The sequence below is a fragment of the Sorex araneus genome, chromosome 2 (assembly GCF_027595985.1).
Source record: "Sorex araneus isolate mSorAra2 chromosome 2, mSorAra2.pri, whole genome shotgun sequence".
NCBI lineage: Eukaryota > Metazoa > Chordata > Mammalia > Eulipotyphla > Soricidae > Sorex > Sorex araneus.
This window is the reverse complement of record NC_073303.1, coordinates 232,412,718-232,430,664: the sequence shown is the minus strand read 5'-3', so window position 1 is coordinate 232,430,664 and position 17,947 is coordinate 232,412,718. Positions and strand designations below refer to the sequence as shown.

The 17,947-nt window shown below is 62.9% G+C and overlaps 4 protein-coding genes across 8 annotated transcripts; 1 reads left to right on the top strand and 3 right to left on the bottom strand.

Annotated features, from left to right (window-relative positions):
- Positions 1–14: 14 nt before the first annotated feature.
- Positions 15–2,274, bottom strand: REX1BD (required for excision 1-B domain containing). 2 transcript variants are annotated; one of them, XM_004616841.2, is made up of 5 exons: positions 2,142–2,274; positions 1,958–2,040; positions 1,388–1,592; positions 635–714; positions 15–189 (listed from the first exon to the last, which is right to left on the bottom strand). In XM_004616841.2, exons 1-5 carry the CDS (start codon positions 2,241–2,243, stop codon positions 117–119), a joined length of 543 nt encoding a protein of 180 aa, XP_004616898.1. In that variant the 5' UTR covers positions 2,244–2,274; the 3' UTR covers positions 15–116. The 2 variants fall into 2 exon arrangements, with proteins under 2 accessions (XP_004616898.1, XP_054983360.1); XM_055127385.1 differs by having other exon boundaries at positions 1,388–1,434; positions 1,958–2,269.
- A 637-nt stretch (positions 2,275–2,911) lies between these two features.
- UBA52 (ubiquitin A-52 residue ribosomal protein fusion product 1) lies at positions 2,912–4,172 on the bottom strand. The gene is made up of 4 exons (XM_055128689.1): positions 4,060–4,172; positions 3,488–3,601; positions 3,298–3,384; positions 2,912–3,192 (listed from the first exon to the last, which is right to left on the bottom strand). Exons 2-4 carry the CDS (start codon positions 3,588–3,590, stop codon positions 2,996–2,998), a joined length of 387 nt encoding a protein of 128 aa, XP_054984664.1. The 5' UTR covers positions 3,591–3,601; positions 4,060–4,172; the 3' UTR covers positions 2,912–2,995.
- A 777-nt stretch (positions 4,173–4,949) lies between these two features.
- Positions 4,950–9,192, bottom strand: KXD1 (KxDL motif containing 1). Of its 3 annotated transcripts, none has more exons than XM_004616842.2 (5): positions 9,057–9,192; positions 7,759–7,883; positions 6,801–6,953; positions 5,800–5,846; positions 4,950–5,660 (listed from the first exon to the last, which is right to left on the bottom strand). In XM_004616842.2, the coding sequence occupies exons 2-5, from the start codon at positions 7,857–7,859 to the stop codon at positions 5,422–5,424; spliced, it is 540 nt and encodes a 179-aa protein (XP_004616899.1). In that variant the 5' UTR covers positions 7,860–7,883; positions 9,057–9,192; the 3' UTR covers positions 4,950–5,421. The 3 variants fall into 3 exon arrangements, with proteins under 3 accessions (XP_004616899.1, XP_054984666.1, XP_054984665.1); XM_055128691.1 differs by lacking the exon at positions 9,057–9,192 and adding an exon at positions 8,822–9,042; XM_055128690.1 differs by lacking the exon at positions 9,057–9,192 and adding an exon at positions 8,837–9,042.
- A 2,560-nt stretch (positions 9,193–11,752) lies between these two features.
- FKBP8 (FKBP prolyl isomerase 8) lies at positions 11,753–17,160 on the top strand. 2 transcript variants are annotated; one of them, XM_055128976.1, is made up of 9 exons: positions 11,753–11,888; positions 12,989–13,292; positions 14,673–14,842; positions 14,911–14,999; positions 15,112–15,332; positions 15,438–15,610; positions 15,827–15,904; positions 16,195–16,326; positions 16,654–17,160. In XM_055128976.1, exons 2-9 carry the CDS (start codon positions 13,013–13,015, stop codon positions 16,738–16,740), a joined length of 1,230 nt encoding a protein of 409 aa, XP_054984951.1. In that variant the 5' UTR covers positions 11,753–11,888; positions 12,989–13,012; the 3' UTR covers positions 16,741–17,160. The 2 variants fall into 2 exon arrangements, with proteins under 2 accessions (XP_054984951.1, XP_012790031.1); XM_012934577.2 differs by lacking the exon at positions 11,753–11,888 and having other exon boundaries at positions 15,115–15,332.
- The last annotated feature ends 787 nt before the right edge of the window (positions 17,161–17,947 follow it).

Below are 17,947 nucleotides of genomic sequence, written 5' to 3'. Positions count from 1 at the left end.
AGAGACGCAACAGCTTGCAAGGAAGGTGTTTATTAAGCACAGAGCAGCTCGGGGAGGGTCTGGCGCCTTGGGGCTCGACCCCCACCAGCTGGCCGTCAGGGCTGGGCCAGGCGCCATCACTGGGTAGATTCTGCATCAAACCTGAGGTCCTGAAGGGCCTCGCTGATCGCCTCCATGGTTTTAATTACCCTACAAGAGCGGATGGGAACTATAAATAAAACCCAGATGGGGTGAATTAGCCCGCCGCGGCGCAGCTCAGCTCCGAGGGGGCTGTGGCAAGCCCCGGGTCCCTCCTCAGCCCCCGCCTCCATCCTGCACGGCAACCGGGTGACTATTTGGGTGTCTGGCAGGAGCCAGCCAGAGTGGGTGGTGAGAAGCCCCTCCTGGTGCTAGCCCCCCAGGGGCGGGCAGTTTGACCAAGGCAGCGGAGCAGCAGGGGTGCGCCTGTGCGCGGGGTGGGGGAGGGGACGGGCTAGGACCCAGGTGGGGTCCAGCTCCCTAAGCAGGACTGGTGTGCAGGAGGCGCAGCTGTGTCCTGCCTGGTCCTGGGGCGTGCACCCACGAGACTCCAGAGCTCCAGTGAGCACCCCACACCCCGCAGCGGGGACCCCAGGAGGGGAGGAGGCAGACTCACTTCATCTTCAGCTGGTGCTTCTGCTGGCTGTCTTCCTCCCGCGCTAGCTCGGGGCTCCCCATCACTTGCAGCAGGGCCACCTGGCGGGGTGTGGGGAGGATGTCACAAGGGCAAAGGGCACCAGCGATCCGCCCACCAAAGTCCGGCAGATCTAGAGAGGCACCCAGGGTAGAGCAGGGGGGCGGAGTCGAACAAGGATGAGCTAAGTACCTGAGGCCACCCGTGGTGCACGGATGGGGCCCCTAAGGGGCGGGTCAGGGATGTGTCTAGGGCAAAATATGGGCGGGGCGGGAGACCCACCGGACTCCTGGCAAATGATTGGTGCAGTGCTAGGTTGGGTTGGGCGTGGCGTGGGGTGGCTAGTCTTGGGGAACGGGGCGTGGCCTGAGCCTGGGAATAGAGTGTTAGGATTGGCTGTAAGTGTCAGAGCAGGTGAGGAGGCCACGGGACTCCGCGGCAGGCAGGGTAGACTCAGCACTTAGGGTAACTCGTAATGGGCGTAGCCTGAACGTCCACACCCAGCAGCAAAAGGGTGAAGCCAGGACCAGAGCCGAAATAGGGTTTGGGAATCGAGTCTGGGCTGCCCTGGAAAGCTGGAGGCTAGAGATCAGCGGTAAATACTGCGGGGTGGACGGGAGGTGCCCTGGGCAGGATGTGGGAACCTGGTTGGAATACATCCACTCTACCACGGGGCGCGCAGGGGACAGCCCGACAGAGGGGGGTGGTGGGGGGGTTCTGCGGGTTGGGCCTCACCGTGACCAGATGCGTCTCTTCCAGCTGCTGCAGGCGGCGCACGTGGCCTGCAAGGAGTGGCTGCGCTCGGGGTCCGGCCAGTTCAGCCTCCACCGCCAGCACCTCCCGCGAGGCGGCGGCAAAGACCTGGGTCACCTCATGCACGGTGGCGCGGAACCGTGGGAAGTCATAGGGCGGGCCGCTGCTCACGTACTGGCGGTGTGCTCTGCGGCACGTGGGGTGGGGGTGGGGTTCTGAGGCCACGCCCGATGCCAATCAAGGCCCGCATCCGCACCCACCACCTAAAAGCCCTCCAGGTGAATGTCCCTGGACCCCATGGAGGGCGCTGCTGAGTCCGAGAGGACCACGACAGGCCTAAAGCCCCGGCGCTTGGGAGCGTGAGAGATCCACGCAGAGTGTGTCTCGGGGCTGGGGTCCATGCAGGGGAAAGAGGATCGGCCCCCCAAGTCTGAAGGCTGTCCCTCCAGTGACACTGCCGCGCGGCGGGGATACAGGCCCGCCCCAGGCCGGCCCAACGCGCGACCCTATGCACCGAACCCGGCCGCCCCACGCACCCGGGCTCCCACTTACTCCTCCAGCCGGCGGAAGGCCTGCGCGCGCTCGGTCTGCAGCTGGTGGACGCGTTGCACCAGCGCCCCAATCGGGGCATCTTTCTACGAGGTGGGGGGTGGAGGAGGGCATGGCCCGGGCATGAAGCCGGCGCCCCGGCCTGACCGCCCACCCCACGCCCGTTCCCGCTGGGGCCCGGGCTCACCCAGGGCCACGTTGCTTCTCCGCGCTCCGGGATTCCGGCGATCGGTGCCGCACCGGGCCCCGCGGGGACGGGCGCCTCGGTCCCGGCCGGAGCGGTGAGCATGACTGTGCGGCCCCGGCACTGCCAGTGAACAACCTGCTCCGTGGCGCTGGCGCCCCCTAGAGGCCCGGAGGCCTCCAGCCCCTAACCTGGGGACAGGAATGCAGACACCTCGCTGTGGGGGGAGGTCTCAATAAGGTCCAGGGGTTTCTGCACAGGCCTTAAGTTTGGACGGACCCTCCCTTCTTCCCCTGTTGACCTCTCCGGGGGTGACTCCAGGCAGGCTGTGGGCACACCAGACCTCAGAAATGGCTGCTGGAAACGCACCCTTAATTTAGAGGGGGGGGCAGGTGTGCAGGGGTCATTGATTACCAGGACCAGCTGGCATAGAGTTCAGTAGCTCATGGGGACCAGAACTGGATTGTCACAATCCTTAGGGAACAAAAGCCCACCCTTGTAGGGGCACCCCGATTTGGTGGGAACAGCGAGTCTCTGCAAGCTTTCAAAATCCTAGTTGCAACCAGATGGAGAGTTGGGGGGGGAGAGGGTGTGTTCCTCGATCCACCCCCACCCAACAACTGCACGACCTCTATTTTACATGGAAGGGCTTACAAGAATCCCAAGACCACCCCGGCTTATGTTCCGGCAGTGTGAGAACGGAGAAGTAGGAACATCATGCCCCACCCCGGGTGGGTGAACGGACAGACGGACACTCGGACACCAGTTGCTGCTCCAGTCAATCAAAGGGGAACTTTATTGAGGCAGCAGGGCCCCAATAACGGCAGCCCGGGGGTGCGGCGCATGAGGGGCCTTCCTTATTTGAGCCTCTTCTTGGGGCGCAGATTGTTGGTGTGCCCGCACTTCTTCTTGCGGCAGTTGACGGCGCGGGGGTGCAGGCGGGCGTAGCACTTCCGGCAGATCATCTTCTCACAGTTGTACTTCTGGGCCAGCTGGCGCAGCGAAGGCTCAATGATGCCCCCGCGGAGGCGCAGCACCAGATGCAGGGTGGACTCTAGAGGGGAGAGGGGCGTGTCTTAGACTACCCTTCCCCTACCATCGCCCCCCGCATCCACCAAACTCGGGGGACCCAGGCCTGGGCGCGGGAGCCATCATGTACCTTTCTGGATGTTGTAGTCCGAGAGGGTGCGGCCATCCTCCAGCTGTTTGCCCGCAAAAATCAGACGCTGCTGGTCCGGCGGGATGCCTGCGGGGGAGAGTCTTACTGTAAGCGCTGGCAGCTTCCCGTCCCCGCATCACCCCTACCTGTCGGCCCAGATGCACCCTGATGAGCCCCCGGCCCCGCTCACCTTCCTTGTCCTGGATTTTGGCTTTGACATTCTCAATGGTGTCACTGGGCTCTACCTCGAGGGTGATGGTCTTGCCCGTCAGGGTCTTCACAAAGATCTGCATCTCTGCGTCTCCTGCGCGGGTGGGGGACAGGGAGGTGAGCGGCGGGGACAGCCAGGTGCGGGGCGCGGGTGGTCGCCCGCAGCGATCCGCCCCCTATAGGCCTGGGCTCGGGCTCCCTTCTCCGTGACGCCACCCTTGCACTTAACGTTCCATTCCTCCCGAACAGAAAGTGAAGGGCTCCGATGCCCGCCGCCTCCTGCAGACTGAGGGGAGTGAGCGGTGGGCAGGAGCCGCGAGGATACACGCCTGGAGGAGCCACAGGCCCGGGCCTGGCCCCGCGACGCATAGAGCACGCCCGAGCCGCTCCGCCCGACGGACTCGGCCTGGCCCCGCGCCTCGACGGCCGCGACCCTGGCGGCCCGGCCCCAGGCGCCCAGCCCGGCTCGGAACGCCCCTCCTACCACCTCCGCGCACCCAAACGCGCTCCTGGGCCCCGCAATCCCCCGCCCGGCCCTGGCCCCATGCGAACCCGCAAGGCCGCCGGCACCGACCCGCTCGGCCGCCTCGTTAACGAGAAAGAGGGCGGCGGAAGCGGAAACCCGCGATTCGTCTCCGAGGGCGCCTGCGCACGGCGCACGCTGCGTGCTTACGTCACAATCCAGGAAAAGCCACGCCCCGGGCGCCGCCATGTTGGGTGCGGGCGAGCGAAGCCTTAGCGCCTGTGGGCGTGCGGCCCCACAGGGGTCCGGGTCACTTTCCTGGCCGGGTTCACCTGCCCACAGCCTGGAGGAAGCGGACCAAAGGGCCAGCGCGAGGGCAGTGCGGGCGGGCACTTATGGATAGGGCGGAAGGGGGCCCTTGGTCACAGACCTGGGGTCCCGAGGCTGGAGCATATTGTGGAGCAGGATTAGATCTCTAGCACTCCTCAGGGTCCCCCCAAACCCTGTCAGGAGTGATCCCTGGGAGCACCCAGTAGGTGTGGCCCAAGAACCAAATCAAAATACACAAAAAGCTGGGGTCCAGGAGGTGGTGACTGCAGAGGGGCTGCAGACCAGCTGGAGGGCACCTGAGCAAGAGGCTGAGGGAGGGGGAAGGATGGGATCACTGGAAGAGCTCCAGGGCTTGGCCTTCTGTTTTGAGGCCTGGGAAGTTAGGGACAGTAACCAGCTCGGTGTTACAGAGAGGGTGTTCACAATGTGCCACTGGGGAGGGGACCACCCCGTCTCTACCCCACAAGCCCCTCAAGGGAGGTGCACTCAAAGAATGGCCAGCAAAAGGAACATGTGCGTGCGGCTGCCCTGCCCCCAGGACACGGGATGCTCCCTAGAGGGGCAGCCACTACAGCTGTCACCCAGCCCATGCCAACACTGGGTTGTGGGACTCAGCCAGAAGGAAGAAGCAGCTCAGCAGTGTCCCCTGCTGTTTAGTAACAGTTTTTATTGATATTTCCCAACAGCATCTGTAAACATCGGGTACAAAAATATTCCATGAAACTCCAGATCGACCTTGCGCTTGCTGCGCCTCACAGACGCAGGCCCAGCAGCCTCGGGACCGAGCAACTGGCCTCGTGCTGGGCCGGACCCTGCATTCTGGCGTGAGTAGGGGTGGGGTGGGCAGCCAGAATTAGTGCAGGGTGGGCTGCAGATACGGGACATGCCAGCTTGCCCACCGGAGAAGGGCCTGGCCATCGCAGGGCAGGCAGGGTCAACTCCCCTCCTGGAACCTTCAGCAGTGACTCTTGGCCAGCTGTGCCAACGCCTCCAGCCTAGGGAGGGTCTGAAGGAGATGCTCTGGGAGGGGTGGGCAGGGGAAAGGCCCCGCTGGAGTGTCCCAGGATTCGGGCAGATGACAGAAGCAGAGGCCGAGCTGCTTGGTGGGGCCTCGCCCAAGGTTACTTGCCCAGCGCCTCGCCCTCATCATCCTGGTCCGTTGGGCTTCGACCGTTGATGGTCGGGGAGCCAGGACGGGCATGAGACAGGTCCTCGAAGCCAGGGCTCAGGGACGGCGAGACAGTGGCGGGGCTGGTGTCACACGAGCCAGTGCTCTGCTCAGACGTGGCGATGGTGGTGGTGGTGCTGGGTGGGATAGGGTCCTCGTCCTCGTCCTCCAGAAAACTGGCCTCGGGGATGTCTGTGGGACAGGAGTGGGCTGGGGCAAGGCTCCACCCCCCACTTCCCGCCATGCCCCAGGAGACATCTAAAAAGCACACATCCATAGCTCGGAGGGGTCCTGGGGCTCAGGAGGCACAGGGAGGGCCCCCACTACTTACGGCTGAAGGCCTCAGGATGCTGCCTGCTCAGTTTCCCTTTTAGCGTCCTGGGGGAGGGAAGGGCACTGGAGTGAGCCCCCATAGCTGCACATACCCGAGACCCCGGGCCGTTATTGTCTCACCTTCCACTGGCCTGATCTTGGGCGGTGCTTCTAGTGCCCCTACAGCAGGACTCCCATGGGCCACCCTGGCTGAGCCAAGTTCCAGAGGCCAGGGAAGACACTACTATCCCTGCTGTGCGTGAAACCCACAAAAGACACCAACCCAGGCTGGAGCGATAGCATAGCGGGGAGGGTGTTTGCCTTGCACGCAACTGACCCAGGTTTGATTCCCAGCATCCCATAGGGCCCCCCAAACACTGCCAGGAGTAATTCCTGAGTGCAGAGCCAGGAGTAACCCCTGAACATCGCCAGGTGTACCAAAAAAAGCAAAACAAACAAAAAAGCCCAACCCTGGGCTCTTGGCAGGCGCCCTCACACCAGACTGGACCCCAAGAAAAGACCCATGCTTGTAAAGCGAGGCTGCTCCACCCAGGGCTGAGCACTCTCCTCATTCCCCATCTCCGTGCCAAAAACAGTTTGGGGAGCCCAGAGTCATACCACAGCAGGGAGGGTGCTTGCTTTGCACACAGAAGACCCGGGCTCAGTCCCCGGCCTCCCATAGGACCCCCTGAGCACCTTCAGGAGTAATTCCTGAGTGCAAAGCCAGAGGGAACCCCTGTGGCTTTGGGGTTCCAGGTGTGGTGGCCCCTGCAAAAAAAAAAACAAAAAATAAACGGGGATGGGGAGGCAAAAATGGAAAAAACAGTTTTGGAAGGGCCTGGGATCCTGAGCTCATCTGCCCCCCTGTAAGGTGGGGGCTGGCCACACCCTGGCACAATGAGTCCAGCCAGGCTGTGCTACTAGCTAAATAAACCTGAAGTTTCGGGGCTACTCCCATTTGAGTCCTGTCACCACTGGCCTTGAGCTCCACCCCGTGGCACCTGATGAGCAACCACGCACCGGATGCGGCGGAAGATGCTGTCCAGGTCGCGTTTGAGCTCCACCAGGGCGCGTGTGTGCTGCAGGAAGCGCTCGCTCATCTGCTGCAGGCGCGCGCTAGACAGCCCGTTGAAGTTCAGCAGCATCTCGTTGGTCTTCTCAAAGCGGTCCAGCCTGTGGTGGGGCGGGGGGCTGTGGGTGGTTCGTGGCTGGCAAGAGCAACCTGTAGTCCCTCCTCGTGCCACCGCTCCCACGCCAAACTCCTCTCCAACCTCCAAAACGAATGTGAATGTCCTGCCCTTCCAACGGACCCTTGGAAACTCTGCTCCTCTCCTTGGAGGGGCTCCCCTGGCCTGGCTCTGATCCCACCTGACATCGTGGGGCCAGGAAGGTGGCTGTCGGCTTTGTGTGCCCTCAGTGGGAGAATTTGGGGGATGAGGGACGAACAGATTTCTGTCAGGCCTAGACAGGGCAGGAGAGAGGCCCCGACTCAGGGAAAGACTCCACACTCCCAAAGCAAGACTGGGGGCCACGAGGGAGCAGCAAGGCTGAGCCTGAACAAGGCCTGATTCCTGTCCCACACCACCTGCTGGACCCCAGCTCTGGACAACCCCAAGCTGACTTCTGAAGAGGGCAGGGGGCACTCAGCCCACCCTGGACGCCCAAACTCACAGGCCTGCTCCCCTGAGACTGCCAGCCCATAGGCCCCTCACCCTATGCTCAGCCTCTTGCCTTTACTCTGCATTCCTTTCTATTCTGGGGCCACACCCGGCAGTGCCCAGGGGTTCCCCCTGGCCTGCATACAGGAACCACTCCTGGCAGTGCTCAGAGGACCCGATAGGGCACTGGGATGGAACCTGTGTATGCATGCAGAGACAAAGGCCCTCTCCGGGGCCCGCTTGTCTACATTTCTCATGGCTTCAAGCCAGGAAGTCTAGCTCTGTGCACAGCAGAAACCGCCGGGCGGGACCAGGCTCACATGTTCTTCTGGGCCAGGATGATGGCATTGACGTCTTCCGCGTTCACCATGCTCAGGATGCGACTGCAGAAAACCCTCGAGGCCGAGTCCGGCAGCTCCATCTCTTTCTCTTCCTCCTCCGCAGTCTAAAAAGGGGAAGGGAGGTGTGGACATGGGGACATGGGGGGCTGCGGGTCATCGGTGCTAGCTCCCCCCAGTCCTGCCCCAGGGGCTCTGAGCTCACTATACTCCCCCCAGGGGAACGTCTGGTTTCCCCATGGCCCCCAGAGCTCCTGAAGGCATCCCTGCACCCAAGCTAACTTCTGAAGAGGCCATTTCTACATCTGCTCAGACCAGACCCCAGCCAGGAACCCCCAGGGAGGGGGGCAGTCAAGCTTCAGAGCCTCACAGTGACACACAATCTGACCCAGGCCAGGCTTCAGTACTGCTATGGACTAGGGAGCAGAAGGACGACACAGGCCAGCAAAGTCATCCCCGCGGGCCCAAGGGATTGAGAGGCCCTGGAGAAGTTTCCAGGTCTCCTGAGCACCACTAGGGATAGAGAGGCTTCAGGGGCCAGGAAGCCATGAGCACACAACACTGCCAGCACCTAAACACATACACAAGCCCACACACTCGCAAGGTCCCAGCTGCCTCCACCAGGAAGCCTTCTCGGACTGACAGCCGTTCCGTTCCCATATCTGAGGGAAAAGGAGCATGTGAGGGCTCGGGTCTCTGCGGCACACCCGGCAGAGACTGGGTGTCCGGCGAAGTGGGGCGGGCCTGTGACCTTGGGCTCTCCCCCTCCTCGCTCACTCTCCAAGCCTCAGGATACGAGGAAGGAGTCAGGGCATCGCCACTGTGACAAAGAGCAGGGGCACGGGGTTAGGAGATTCCTCCAAAGAAGGGGATGGATGTGAAGGGCCTGGCAGCAGGGCCGGGAACCAACATTGAACGCGGGCCGCAGGGTGCTCATGAGACACTTCGTGCCCCTGCGCCGCTTCCACGCAAGCGCTTCATCCACTACCCGGTCAACCCACGATGCGGCCACCCCACCCGGTTCCTTTCCCCCTCATCCGCTTACGCCACGCAGACACACCGACTGCAGTCGCGCCCCACTGCCCCAACGCTAGCGACCCCGCTTCCCGCATCTGGACGAGGCGCAGCGCGTCCGCGACGCGCGGGCGGGGGCGGGCGTGTGCGCGGGCACGGGCCGCGGGGCAGCGAGCGGTGCCCCCGCAGCGGTGCGGCCACCCGTGCGACACAACACCGAGCCCCCGGCCCCGCGCCCGCCCCGCCCCCGGCCCCGGCGGCCGCACCTGCACATCTGGCAGCCTTGCTCGCGCTTCCGGGATGGCGCCCGCGCCACCGTGACGTCATCACGCACCCGACGTGCGAGCGCGCGCACGGAACGGAGACGCGCCCGTGGGGGTGGTGGGAGCGAGAGGCCCGACGCAGCGTCCGCCCGCGCCTGCGTCACAGCCGGGAGCCAATCCCGCCGCCCCCTCGTGCGCTTGTGCAGTCGGCCAAGCTGGACTCTCCGGCGGGCCGGAAGTGAGCGGTGAGGCCGGAAGACGTCGCCTTTGGTCAGCAGGAATCTGGCCGGATCCGCGGCAGAAATCCCAGCTCTGCTCTTTGGAACCCTTTTCTGGGCCAGGCTACCCGCTAGAGTCACCGGTTGCATTTATTCCTGGTCTTAGCGTCTCCCACTCATTGATGCAGCTTCCTTCCCTGACCCTTCGGGGCCTTCCCATTTCATGGAGTCCTACTTTGGGGTTTTGTAAATGTCTCAGGATCTTAGTTCTATTTTCACACATCTTTTTGTCCTTTCAGCCCTTTTAAAATTTTGATCCGTTTGTCAAAATATTTTAGTTTCTCTGTTGTCGGGAGCTCTTTGTATATATTAATTTGTTGTTTTTACTTTTTTAAGACTTGTTTATTTTGGGGGTTGGAGTGATAGCACAGCGGGTAAGGCGTTTGCCTTCCACGCGGCCGACCCTGGTTCAATTCCCAGCATCCCGTATGGTCCCCCGAGCACCGTCCTTGAAGAATTGCAGAGGCGGTCTGCCACATTCACTTGCTACTGTTGTCTCTTAGGCAATGAATTAATTTAGTCCTTAGGAGACTATGGAAATAGTATTTATTTTTTAAACATAGTTCTTCTCACTGGGTTTAGCATATTTTCGTGGCTCTGCCCCCACAGCAGTTATTTCAGTAGTTTTTGTGTAACAGTGATTTTGCTGTTATATTTTGTGTTTGGAGTCTGGATCCAAACCCAGGGTCTCGTGCATTGAAGCCATGGGCCTTACAGCTGAGCCACACCCTGGACCATTGTTAATATTAATTAGAATTATAAAGGCCAGAGAGATAGTATAGCAGGTAAGGTTTTTACCTTGAATGCAGCTGACTGGTTGGAGCCCCTGGGCATGACACATGACACACCACATCTGTCCCCCCAAGCACTGTTAGCAGTGATCCCTGAATGCAGAGCCAGGAGTAAACCCTGAGCACTGCTGGGTGTGGTCCCCCCCCAAAAAAAGACCCTAAGTAAGTGAATAAATAGAGGAGCAGAGCACATATAAAAGGAAAAGGCTAATCAGCTTGTAGGGCATGAGGTCACGAGCAGGTGAAGGAGAAAGGATATGTGTGCCCAGTGTCTGGCAAAGTCCACCTGAAGATGGGCAGGGAGCTGAGGAGGGGGGATTTCTGTTTCTTTGTAGGGAAAAGGAAGGCAACCACAGGGCCCACAGCTGGAGGCTTGGCCCCAAGCTTCAGAGCCTCCCGTAGCTATCCAGGGTCTAGCAAGCCTGTTTTATTTGGCTCCTCATTGCCCTTGGGAAGATATTTTCTGTGGGCCTATAACAGCACTGGGGCTGGAGGATGACAAGAAAGATCATTTCAGGAGGCCAGCCCAGAGATTCTGTAACCCCTGACTGCCCTCCCTACCTCCTATAATGAGTTTTTTTCTGTCACCCCTCCCATCCCATACACACACACACACACACACACACACACACACACACACCCCACACACACTCACAGTGTGGTCCTCTGCCTATGAAGGTTCAGAGGGCCGTGCTAAAAAAGGAGTATTAGGTCCTTATTCCAGGATCCTGTTAGGAAGTCATTGGGGTGGGAACAAGGTAGGGGTAAGTGACATGACTGCAGAATACAGGCCTGGACTTATGCAGCGCAGAAGAGAGAACATCAGGGAGGCTTCTGGTAGGGGCTTGATGCTCTGGAAACCAGTTCCTGTTCCCTCCACCAGTATCCCACTCACCCACTCATTGATTTATGCCTTAAATTCCCATAGGTGCTGGGCAGCACTCAAAAAGACAGTGTGGACAGAAGAGGCAAAAATTCTCTGGAATGGAGCACAGAGGAGGGGTACGGGGCAGAGGTTGGGCAGGGCATGAAATAGGGCCGGCGAGGCATATGAGCACCCCACTTTCCAAAGCAGATTCAGAGCATACACTTAATCGAGCTGGCCACCTGTGAGGCCCGGGCACCTTATCGCGGGGTGGCAGAAAGTGGCAAGAGATTCCTGGCGCTCAGGGGCTCAGTGAACCTTCGCGTGAGCTCCTTGCGTGAGCGAGCACCTGACAACTTAGCAGGGGTTCACACAGGCTCCGTGCGGGGAGAGGGTGGGCACGTGGGCACGGTGCTCCCGTTGGTTCCATGTCTGCAACCGAGGCTCCAGGTGGTGACACTGAAGTCCAGAGGCGCCTGTTCCTGCAGCCTGGAAACCCGAGCACCTTTGAGTCCTGGGCTCCCCCAGGTCCGGGCACGATGGGGGTGTTCACAGAGAAGCAGCGGGAAGCTCACGCGGGGGCGCTCTCTGAGCCGAGAAGGGCTCCTGCTCCTGCTCCCGAGCCACCCCCACCTCCACCTGCACCCCAGCCCCCGCCCTGGTGTAGCGGAGGCCGCGGCCCCTTTAAGAACGTCCCGCGGATCCAAGCAGGAAGGAGGCGGTGTCTGAAGCCTAGACGGACGTACGCAGTGACCAGTGGATGCTGCGTACGCCGCGACGGCGGCCAATAGACACGGCAGGGGCGGAGCCGGGGGCCTGAGCCTGGTTCCCGAGGCGCGGCGGCCACGGCCGGGGGCGGGGAGGGGGCGCAGGACCCCAGACGGGGGTCGCGGAGCCGGAGGCACGTGTCCTGGGGCGCCGGCTGGGTTGAGCTGGCCAGGGGCGCAGGAGGGGCCGCGACAGCCTGGGAGCGGCGCGGCTGGGGCCGAGGCCGAGGGGCGGGGCGGGGGGCAGCGAAGGAGGGTGGAGGGCGGCGCGGGAGTCAGGATCCCCGCGGGGGGTGCAACCGGGGGCTTCACGGGGGCGCGGGGGTGCGGCACCGTCCGCTGGGACTTGCACGGTGGGACGCCCCAGAGGGTGCGGGGGTCGAGGGGCCTTAGCGGTGGTGTCAAACAGGCGAGGGGCGTTGGGGGTCCCGGGTGGAGGCCCCCAGGTAGTCTTGGCCGGACAGGGGACCGGCGGCTTGTGGGGAGCGTTCTGGGACTTGGTGTTTATGGGAGCAGAGTGGCGACGGGGGCTGGGTGGGGAGCTGGCGGGGCTGGGGAGGGGGCCGGCGCGGGGGATTGTGGGGGTTCGGTGGGGGCTGGGAGGGTCTCGGAGCCTGGAAGGAGCGGGCAGGTGAGGTTTGGGGGGCACTGGTAGGGGTGGGGGCGGCGCGCCATTCGCCCCTGAACTTGGGGCCTGGGCCCAGAGACGGACCAGGACATGGTGGAGGAGGAACCCCGGGGGTCCCCAGTTCTCCCGGGGCTGACGCCCCCTGGAGCCGGTGGGCAGAGCGTTTGGGCCAGAGCCCCGGGTGTCATGGCTGGGAGCTCGAGTGGTGCGCGTGGAAGGAACGAGATCAGCTTTAGGGGGTGGTCACATCAGCATGGTTCCCTGGAGGGCAGTGGGTGACTGGAGATGGGCGGGAATTGGGTGAAGACTCCAGTGCCCTCTCCCCTCCTTTCTCACGTTCCTGCTTTGTAAGTGGTATCCGGACTTCAGATCCTGCCCCTGCACTCTGCTGGCTGGTAACCTAGGGCTTAGTGACCCTTGAATAGGCCTCGGTTTCCCTTTCTGCAACCAAGGGCCTGGGTGGCACCTGTTTCATCTGAAGTTAACCCTCACTTGCATTCAGTGCATCGGCCCCTCCCCCAGTAGCGGGGCCAGTGGGGGCGGGGTGGATGAGGCTGGGAGCATGGGAGGGCCTCGCTGGGGTCTCACCCCGCCCTCCCTCCGCAGGGCTGATTCCCGTCCCCCAGCACCATGGCATCCTGTACTGAGCCCACGGCCTCAGGCCCGGAGCCCAGTGCCCCGTCTACCGCCGGGGTCCCTCCGCTGGAGGACTTTGAGATGTTGGACGGGGCCGAGGGCGAGGAGGATGAAGATGAGGATGAGGACGAGGAGCTGCCGCCCCTGCAGGACGTGGGGCGGCCCCCGCTGGCCGAGGCTGAGCAGCCCGGGGCTTTGGCCCGCGAGTTCTTGGCGGCCATGGAGCCCGAGCCTGCACCCGCACCAGACCCGGATGAGTGGCTGGACATCCTGGGTAAGGAACAGGAGTGGCTGTGGCTGACCCCTGGCACCCGGACAGCGCAGGGTCAGGGGTCACCTTGGCTGGCCTCTGCTCCCTCGAGCCTCATTCCGCTGAAGGAGGCTGAGAGTCAAGTGTGTGGTAACTGGGGTGGTGACCAGACACTGGGGGTCAGGGCTCTGCGTGCATAGATTATGCTTACCACTGCTCAGAGAGGCTGAGTCACCTCCCTGAGGCCACACAACAGCACCCTAGAAAGGGCTGCTGAGACCAGAGCAGCTTGTTTCCCGGTCTTGCCCCGGTCCCTGGGTTCCCAGCACCCCACCCCTGTGCCTGAGGAGACTGCGGCGCCCCAGGCCACTGCTCTTTATCTCCCAACCTGCAGGTGCCCTAGGACTTGCCTCATCAGGAGCTTTGGGTGCTCAGGCGGAAGCCTTGGGGACAATCTAGAACCTTCTGGGTCGTGATCTTCCTCCACCCCCTTCCTGCTTCTAGATGGGGCCAGCTCAGACCAGATCAGTGGAACTCATGGGGAGATAGCTCTTGACCTGGAGTGACGGGTGGTGGGTGACATGGGTTGGTGCCCACAGGGGATTGTGGGTCATTGTGGAGTCATGGATCACAATAGGTCAAGGGTTACAGGTTATAGATAACAGCGGTAGGGTGACAGTGGGATCTGAGGTGACAGCAAGACATGGGGTGACGGGATTGTGGGACCCCTGCCTGAAGCTCACTGGGACTGGCTGTGCTCCCACACTCCTGTGCTGTTTTGGGGTACAAGGGACCTGGGTGGCACCTGCCAGTTGGGGCCGCCAGTGCCGTCCCCCATGGTGACGGGTCATGGCTCTTGGATGGGGCCCCGGCTGCTCTCCTGGCTGTGGGGCAGTCTGGGATCCTTTCATGGTGCGACTGGTTGTGGGGTCACGCTGGGGCCCTGGTGATTCTAGGCTGTGCTCGGGCCCACTAGGGCCAGCACCCGAGTGCTGTGGGCACACACAGTGCCAGGGTTGTGCCTGGAGCCCCCCGTGCCAGCCATGTGCCCTGCACTTGGGCCACAGCCCGGCCCAGCGTTGATGCGCTTTGTTTTCCTTTTTGGCAGGAAAGAGCTGCCACGGGGGAGGGGGTGTTCGGGGGGCCACGGCGCCAGCAGCTGGACAGGCCTCTGTGGAGAGGGCAGGGGGCTGGCCGGCGAGGCCACAGGCTCTTTCTTCTGAAGTGGTGTTTTATTGATGCGTTCTGGGGGCTGTGCCTGGCATGCATGGCCAGCACCCTCCCCACTGTCCTTCCTGTCTTCCGAGCTGATACCGGGGCAGCCAGGGCCCACGTGGTCAGTCCCCCACAGGGCCACTGGGGCAGGCCGGGAGCTGCGGTGACAGGCTTTGCCCCTGGCTGCAGGGAACGGGCTGCTGAGGAAGAAGACGCTTATCCCGGGCCCGCCGGGCTCCGAGCGCCCCACCAAGGGCCAGGTGGTGACCGTGCGGCTGCAGACAGCCCTGGAGAACGGGACCCGAGTACAGGATGAGCCTGAGCTGCAGTTCACGCTGGGGGACTGCGACGTCATCCAGGTGGGGGCTGCTGCCTGGGGGTGGGGGCGCTGCTCCCCAGCCCCGCTGAGCCTCCTGCTCCCCTCCAGGCCCTGGACCTCAGCGTGCCGCTCATGGACGTGGGTGAGACGGCCATGGTCACTGCTGACTCCAAGTACTGCTACGGCCCCCAGGGCAGGTGAGCTGAGCAGGGGGGTGAGGGAGGTGGTGGGCAGTACCCCTCCCAGGGACCCCGGGGTGCCCCGACAGGGTGGGGGTGCACCTGAGTGCCTTCCCCACGATCCCCGCAGCAGGAGCCCCTACATCCCCCCACACGCGGCCCTGTGTCTGGAGGTGACTTTGAAGGCGGCAGTGGATGGCCCCAACCTGGAGCTGCTCTCCGGGCAGGAGCGCGTGGCCCTGGCCGACCGGAAGCGCGAGTGTGGGAATGCCCACTACCAGCGGGCAGATTTCGTGCTGGCCGCCAACTCCTACGACCTGGCCATCAAGGCCATCACCTCCAGCGCCAAAGGTGACCGGCCACCCTCCGGGCCCGCATTCGCTGCACATGCATGGGGTCACTGAGCAGTGCTGGGGGGCTGGGGCTGCACACTGAGCCCCCCACCCCGCCCCACAGTGGACATGACCCTGGAGGAGGAGGAGCAGCTGCTGCAGCTGAAGGTGAAGTGTCTGAACAACCTGGCCGCCTCGCAGCTGAAGCTGGACCACTACCGTGCAGCGCTGCGCTCCTGCAGCCTCGTGCTACAGCACCAGCCCGACAACATCAAGGCACTCTTTCGCAAGGGCAAGGTGCGGGATGTCGGGGTGCGGGGTCCCACCAGCCTCGAGTCAGCCAAGGTGGGGGGGAGTCAGGCCAGCTCTTGGGGACCCGCTCCCCAGTTTGAGCGAGGCTGGAGGGGTGCTCCTTAAGTCGGCCCAGGGCAGTTGCATGGCAGGAGGGCCCTGCAGTGTATGACCCAGGCTGTGTCACCGGGGCCTGTGCTGATCAGCGGTGCCTCCACTCAGGTCCTGGCCCAGCAGGGCGAGTACAGCGAGGCCATCCCCATCCTGCGGGCCGCCCTGAAGCTGGAACCGTCCAACAAGGTGAGTTCCCCCAGCTGCCCCGCCTAGCCGAGCCCCTGTGCGTCGCCACACCAGATGCTCCGGGCTCCCAAAGGCCAGGGACTGGGCTGGCTAGGCTGGTGCCAGTATGTCCTCCTTCCAGAACCTTCCATCTGGCCTACTTGTGCTCTGCCGAATCCATGGGCTCCCCGTGGGCTCCCTGAGGGGTCAGAGATGACAGGGTGTCAGAGCCCTCATACCCCATGGTCCTGGCTGGGAAAGCACAGGGCTCACTGGGCATCGCTCCCCCTGCCCCCCACCCGCCCTGGCAGACGATCCACGCGGAGCTCTCCAAGCTGGTGAAGAAGCATGCAGCGCAGCGCAGCACCGAGACAGCGCTCTACCGGAAGATGCTGGGCAACCCGAGCCGGCTGCCCACCAAGTGTCAGGGCAAGGGTGCCTGGGTGCGTGCAGGGGGTGGGGCTGCTGTGAGAGCAGGGCCAGGCTGGGGCTAGGGGCAGGGCTCCAGACCTGATACTGATACCCGGAAAGAAGCTGGAGTTCCTTAATCCCTCTCTGGAGTTCTGTCCTGCTGGGGCTGAGGGAGGCCCTTCCTGGAGGTTGAAACCCCATAGAGCGAGAGATTCTTTAGGGAGCAAAGCGGAGGGCTGTGTCCTAGGGTTTTGAAGTTCAAACAGGAGTTTGCGGTGTGGTGGATGGACCTCACATGTAGGCAGATGCCTGGGACGTTGGGTCAACCATCCTTAACCACCCTGTGTCTCTGTCCACAGTCCATCCCATGGAAGTGGCTGTTTGGTGCCACCGCCGTTGCCCTGGGGGGTGTGGCACTCTCTGTGGTCATCGCTGCCAGGAACTGACCGCCTAGGTTGCCCGCTGTCCCCTCTGCACATTGTGGATCCCATCCCACGCTTCCCAGTGCCCCCAGGCCCCCTGTCCACTGCCCTCTGTGACCTAGCCCCTCCTCCAGGGCAGGGGCAGCCAGGTCTGTGGGTGGGTTGCCGCCCAGAGAGTAGGGGGGACCGAGGTCCCTAGGGGAGAGGCAGGCCAGGGACCCCGCCCAGCCACGAGGGAAGGGGCCTCCCTCCTCCAAACTCATTTCCCACCTGCTGGGTCAGGTCCCACCAGGGGCCTGACTCAGTTTCTCCTTCCCCACCAGCCTAGGGGCAGCCCCCACCCCCCCCCCCCCCCGCTACTGCTCAGTGCCAGCCCCTTGTTCCCCGCCTGCTGCCCTCCGTCCAGGCTCCTTCCCCACAGTGAAATAAAGCCTCCCACCCGCACTCCTTTCCAGAGCTTTCTCTGCTGCCTATGGAGTTGGTGTCTGCGCCCAGGGTCCTGCCACCGTGCCACATGGAGGTGCGGGGGGAGGGCTTGACAAAGTGATGTGTCTGCTGGGGAAGGTTTGTGCAGGGTCTTGTGCTGGGATGCACCTGCCCCAGGACCCGTACCGCATTTCATTCATGACCCAGCCTGGAGCAGGAGCCCTGTAGGGACCAAGGAGAGGGGAAGGCAGGGACCTGTGAGGTCTGGCTAAGGGCACAGCCCCGGAGCAGTACCAGCAGAGGGGGCTGAGGCCTGGGGCTGGGTGTATCCCCGTGTCCACTGCATTTACCTCGAGTCCCAATGGATCAAAGGCCCGGTGTACGGCCAAGAGGCCAGATACAGTCTGCCCTGTGCAAGGCCAGTGCCTCCCCCTATACTCTCTGTGGCCCCGGACACAGGCCTGTGTGGATCCCAGCATCCCCCCAGCGTCGAGCCCTGAGACACTGAGTGCTGCTGGGTGTTGGAAGCAAGGGCAAAGCCAGCTGACCCCTCACTGCGGCCCAGGCTTGCCGAGCTGCTCACGGCCTTTCTCTGGCATCTGCCAGTGCTGGCCTGGGGGGGGGGGGGGCGGGCGGTGGAAAACATCTGCTGCTGTGGCTCAGAGGGGGCAGATGTCTTTCCTGGGGCCACACGGCCAGCTAGGCCTGCACTCAGCCTAAGCTGACTCTGCCCAATCCTGACCCTGGCCCGGCCCAGCTTCCAGAATAATCTTTGGGCCCCGACAGCAGGCAGGCAGGTCTGTGG